This window comes from Coregonus lavaretus (assembly GCF_964263955.1).
Source record: "Coregonus lavaretus genome assembly, contig: HAP1_SCAFFOLD_2525, whole genome shotgun sequence".
Classification (NCBI taxonomy): domain Eukaryota; kingdom Metazoa; phylum Chordata; class Actinopteri; order Salmoniformes; family Salmonidae; genus Coregonus; species Coregonus lavaretus.
The window spans coordinates 71,148-75,979 of NW_028156185.1; the positions used below are offsets into that span (position 1 = coordinate 71,148).

Sequence of the window (4,832 nt, forward strand, 5' to 3'; positions counted from 1 at the left end):
TTACTAGCAGCAATATCCTTGCCTATGAAGCCCTTTTTGTGCAAAGCAATGATGACGGCACGTGTTTCCTTGCAGGTAACCATGGTTAACAGAGGAAGAACAATGATTTCAAGCACCACCCTCCTTTTAAAGCTTCCAGTCTGTTATTCTAACTCAATCAGCATGACAGAGTGATCTCCAGTCTTGTCCTCGTCAACACTCTCACCTGTGTTAACGAGAGAATCACTGACATGATGGCAGCTGGTCCTTTTGTGGCAGGGCTGAAATGCAGTGGAAATGTTTTTTGGGGATTAAGTTGATTTTCATGGCAAAGAGGGACTTTGCAATTCATCTGATCACTCTTCATGACATTCTGGAGTATATGCAAATTGCCATAATCAAAACTGAGGCAGCAGACTTTGTGAAAATTAGTATTTGTGTCATTCATTTCGCCTTCCGAGTGGCGCAGTGGTCTAAGGCACTGCATTGCAGTGCTAGCTGTGCCACTAGAGATCCTGGTTCGAATCCAGGCTCTGCTGTAGCTGGCCGCAACCGGGAGACCAATGGGGCGGCGCACAATTGGCCCAGCGTCGTCCAGGGTAGGGGAGGGAATGGCCGGCAGGGAGGTAGCTCAGTTGGTAGAGCATGGCGTTTGCAACGCCAGGGTTGTGGGTTCGATTCCCATGGGGTATGAAAATAAAAAAGAATAATGTATGCACTAACTGTAAGTCGCACTGGATAAGAGCGTCTGCTAAATGACGTAAATGTAAATCTCAAAACTTTTGACCACGACTGTACACTGGAGACTAATACACAACACACTGGAGATAGGGACCATATGATGCAATGAACACTAATGCAATGCATTGCTAAGGCTGCGTTTACACAGGCAGACCAATACTGATCTTTTCTCCACAAATTGGTCTTTTGACCAATCACAGATCGTTTTCAGAGCTGATCTGATTGGTCAAAATAACAATTAGTGAAAAAAAAATAGCAGAATTGAGCTGCCTGTCTAAACCCAGCCTGTGATAGGGACAGAATAATACATTACATTCAGATACTATTCGGTTGATGGATCTAGATTCTAGCTGATCTACTGTAGGTGCATGGAAAGATTGTGTCATCCTGAACGACCATACGGAGGAGTGCACATTTCAATATGATCAGCTCCCCTCTTTAATCATTATGATCTAAAAGGATAACCTGATCCTAGATCACTACTCCTACTCTGAGACACTTTATGAATACATGCCCTGGACTATCTGAAGGTTCCACAGCTTTTTGCCCTGTTGAACGTAGCGCAGGCAGGGCTAGTGATATAAAGAAACAAACTAACCTAGGCCTGGATCCAATCAGATCCAGCATTAACCGGCGCTAGCAGACACCCACATAGCTGATGTTTTGGCGGTGTCTGAGGTGGAACTGCGTTAAAGCGGTCAAATCCACAAGCAGCTCCGTGCGATAAGGCCGGTTAAGGCTATCGCAGACCGCCATTGGATGTAACGAAATGTAGCGCTCGATCTGATTGAATCCAGGCCTAAATGTTTGGCCGGGATTCAATTCGACCGCGGGTTGTTGACAATGCCTCTTTTAAAGGTAATTTTCCGATTGAGCCTCTACGAAGGTGGGAACATCGCCTTTAAAAGCTGCATTGTCGACAACCCACTGTCAGATAGATAGCTGGCTCAGACCCTGCTATGACGCACACCCCACAGAACGTTTTGCAAAAAGAAAACAAACAAGAGTTTCTATTGGACAGATTCGGGTAGGTCCCTCCCCGTTTGGTTCCGTTGGCTTCTGTGTGCTTCCTAGTGAATACACCCCAGGCTAGTAACGTACCAGGAAACAAACAAAGAAACAGAGATGGCTCAGCGCTAGAGTAGTAGAGCTCAAAAGGTGGTCTTTATTGTGGAGAGCAGCAGGTATGTACACAGAAGGGTCAGGGATAAGAGGTCATTATGATGATGATGCTCAAGCAGCCTGGGCTTCCTCCACCCTCTTCTTCCTCATCTGCAGCCGTCGCTCCCGCTCGTACTCCTTCATTCGCATCACGTAGCTACACACACACAGACAGAGACACAGGAGAGGGGTGTTCAAGTGGATTTGATGGGGGATTACCTCAGATGGCAATACTACTGCACCAAGTCTGACAACTCTATACACGTGTGATCATCCCAGACACATGCATCAACTCTCTCTTTGATAACAATACATGCCATTTTGCACTTCTAGAGGATGGTTAATTCTCTAAGCTGCGTGCATGTGCAGCCGCTCACCTCCTCCAGGACAGCAGAGCAGAAGTACTGCCAGCCGGTGCTCAGACTCAAGACATTGGACTTCACTGAGTTCACCCCCATTAGTTTGCACTATATAGATCAACGTTTTTCCTCTAACGTGATCGAATCAACATATCAGCCCCTTTTCAATGCAACCAAACAAATCTTAACTTTGCAAGATTTGAGTCTGTGATTTTGTTGTAGGCAGAGCCAGTCTCATGGAATGTAGGCCTGCTCAGAACACCACCTATAGGTTACTGTAGGATATATCATAGAAATCAAAAGCTATTCCCATGTGAAAATGTTTTGGGATTTGCTCTATTGATAGGCCACTCTGATAGGACTACATCCTGCTCAAATAGCCACAACAGCCGATTGGCTGCTGTGGAAAACTGTAAAAGGTACAGCCTCAGTGTTCACTGTAAACGCACACCGGAAAGTTGCACAGGACTGTCAACTTTCCGCTCACAAGTCTTGAACTTTGCTCAGTGCCCCAAAAAATTACAGGGAACATTGGACATGACCCCAGTGCCAGTGGGATTTGAAATCACTGCAACCATAAAGTGTGGCCAGGAAAGCCAGAAACAAACTCCTTGTGCTGCTAAACCGCTACCTACTCCTATAACCAGGTAGACACTTACTCCTGGTGATGCTAAACCGCTACCTACTCCTATAACCAGGTAGACACTTACTCCTGGTGCTGCTAAACCTCTACCTACTCCTATAACCAGGTAGACACTTACTCCTGGTGCTGCTAAACCTCTACCTACTCCTATAACCAGGTAGACACTTACTCCTGGTGCTGCTAAACCTCTACCTACTCCTATAACCAGGTAGACACTTACTCCTGGTGCTCGCAGTAGTCCCAGTCGTGTCTCTCGTGTTTACAGGCCAGGAAGTTGGGCCAGTTGTCCCTCTTACACTTCATGAGCTTGATGAGGTGGTGGGCGCAGTAGTCCCTCTGGAGTACAGGGACCTGGGCCAGGTTCATCTGGGCCTGGGAGGCCACCATCTCTACCAGGGGGACAAGATAACATGTTACACCAGGGGTTAATGGGAGAGGACATCATCTCTACACACAAAATGAAAATTGTCAACAAAGAAAGGAGTAGGCTATGTCCTGAGATGTGTATAAGTGAAGCCTTGTATGTTCCAGAATGCGTTATATTTATGTGAGGAATGCTTGTACTGTTGGCAAGCAACTTCCCTATGGGACAATAAAGTTGTATTTATTCATTCAATATAACATAACAGCAGTGGTCAATGGGGAGGTTTTAGAACTAGGATCTAGGATCAGGACCTTCCTGTCCATCATCTTATTCATTGTGATCTTATAAGAGAAAACAGATCCTAGATCAGCAATCCTACTTTGTAAATATGGCGGCTTTGTGAATACAGTCCACAGTAGCTACACCTCTACTCCTAAATCACCTCCTCTCTGTGTATCCACTACCTCTTCTGAGCTTAACTGAGAAGTTACACAGAAAAGGTGAAAGCAAAGCAATATGGTGTGGTGGATGTCTTCTAGGAAGCTGCTGGTAAAGGAGACGAGGAGAGGAAGACTATGGATTCTTGAGACGCACCCGGGGTTTATGATTCTGAACTTGACAGGACGGGGAATAGCTGTTTCAAAACCATATTGCTGTCTGAACTGAGAGTTTTATTAATTAAAATAAAAACATACTCTACACGAATGGAAAGGGGGAAATACTATATTTAATAGGGAACATGTCCATGTTAGCTAAATTGCGTAGCTAACGTTAGCTAGCCACTACTAGTTGCAATTTGTATTTATATATTTTTTATTTAACATTTATTTAAATAGGCAAGTCAGTTAAGAACAAAGTACACACATGACAAGAGTCAACCAGCAGACACTTTGCAAGCTACGCCTGTACTGTGACACGTTCGGACCAAAACAGACCTCTCTCTTTCCTCTCCTCGAAGCCGAATTCGGGGTCGAAGCCAAACGGTTTGGAAGGGTCAGGCTCGGTCTCCCTCTCGGTGATATACCGCCGCGCGAGGTGAGCTCCCATGGTGCTAACGGTGTTTTTTCAACTATGAAAATAAAATAATCGGTGTTTCCTACGACTCTGGGAGAAAGCTAATTCAAGATTGACAGAATAATTCTGCCATTGGGTCACCTCCACAAGACCCAGCGAACTACTTCCTTTCTGCAACGGAAATAAACAAGTCGAGCCTTACTAGAGTGAAACACCTCCCCGATCATAGCACTATGAGTGAAATTGGTTCCGCCTCTTCTTCTATGAGGTTTAACTGCGGTTGGCGTCGATATCAATTCAATTCAAAGGGCTTTATTGGTATGGGAAACATATGTTTAGATTGCCAAAGAAAGTGAACTAGATAATAAACTTAAGTGAAATAAACAATAAAAAATGAACATTAAACATTACACTCACAAAAGTTTCAAAGGAATAGAGACATTTCAAATGTCATATTATGGCTATATACAGTGTTAAAACGATGTGCAAATAGTTAAAGTACAAAAGGGAAAATAAATAAACATAAATATGGGTTGCATTTACAATGGTGTTTGTTCTTCACTGGTTGCCC

At 44.4% G+C, this 4,832-nt stretch overlaps 1 protein-coding gene across 1 annotated transcript; it reads right to left on the reverse strand.

Moving 5' to 3' along the window:
- Positions 1 to 1,857: 1,857 nt before the first annotated feature.
- On the reverse strand, positions 1,858 to 4,439 carry ndufb7 (NADH:ubiquinone oxidoreductase subunit B7). The gene is made up of 3 exons (XM_084200690.1): positions 4,183 to 4,439; positions 3,104 to 3,272; positions 1,858 to 2,038 (listed from the first exon to the last, which is right to left on the reverse strand). The coding sequence occupies exons 1-3, from the start codon at positions 4,292 to 4,294 to the stop codon at positions 1,954 to 1,956; spliced, it is 366 nt and encodes a 121-aa protein (XP_084056816.1). The 5' UTR covers positions 4,295 to 4,439; the 3' UTR covers positions 1,858 to 1,953.
- Between the last annotated feature and the right edge of the window lie 393 nt (positions 4,440 to 4,832).

Excerpts from the sequence above, each read along its gene's own strand:
- ndufb7 (XM_084200690.1), bottom strand. The coding sequence starts at position 4,294 with ATGGGAGCTCACCTCGCGCGGCGGTATATCACCGAGAGGGAGACCGAG. Across the intron at positions 3,273-4,182 it reads CGAGGAGAGGAAAGAGAGAG|AGATGGTGGCCTCCCAGGCC; the intron begins GTCTGTTTTGGT and ends TCCCCCTGGTAG. Across the intron at positions 2,039-3,103 it reads GACTACTGCGAGCACCAGGA|CTACGTGATGCGAATGAAGG; the intron begins GTAAGTGTCTAC and ends GTGTGTGTGTAG.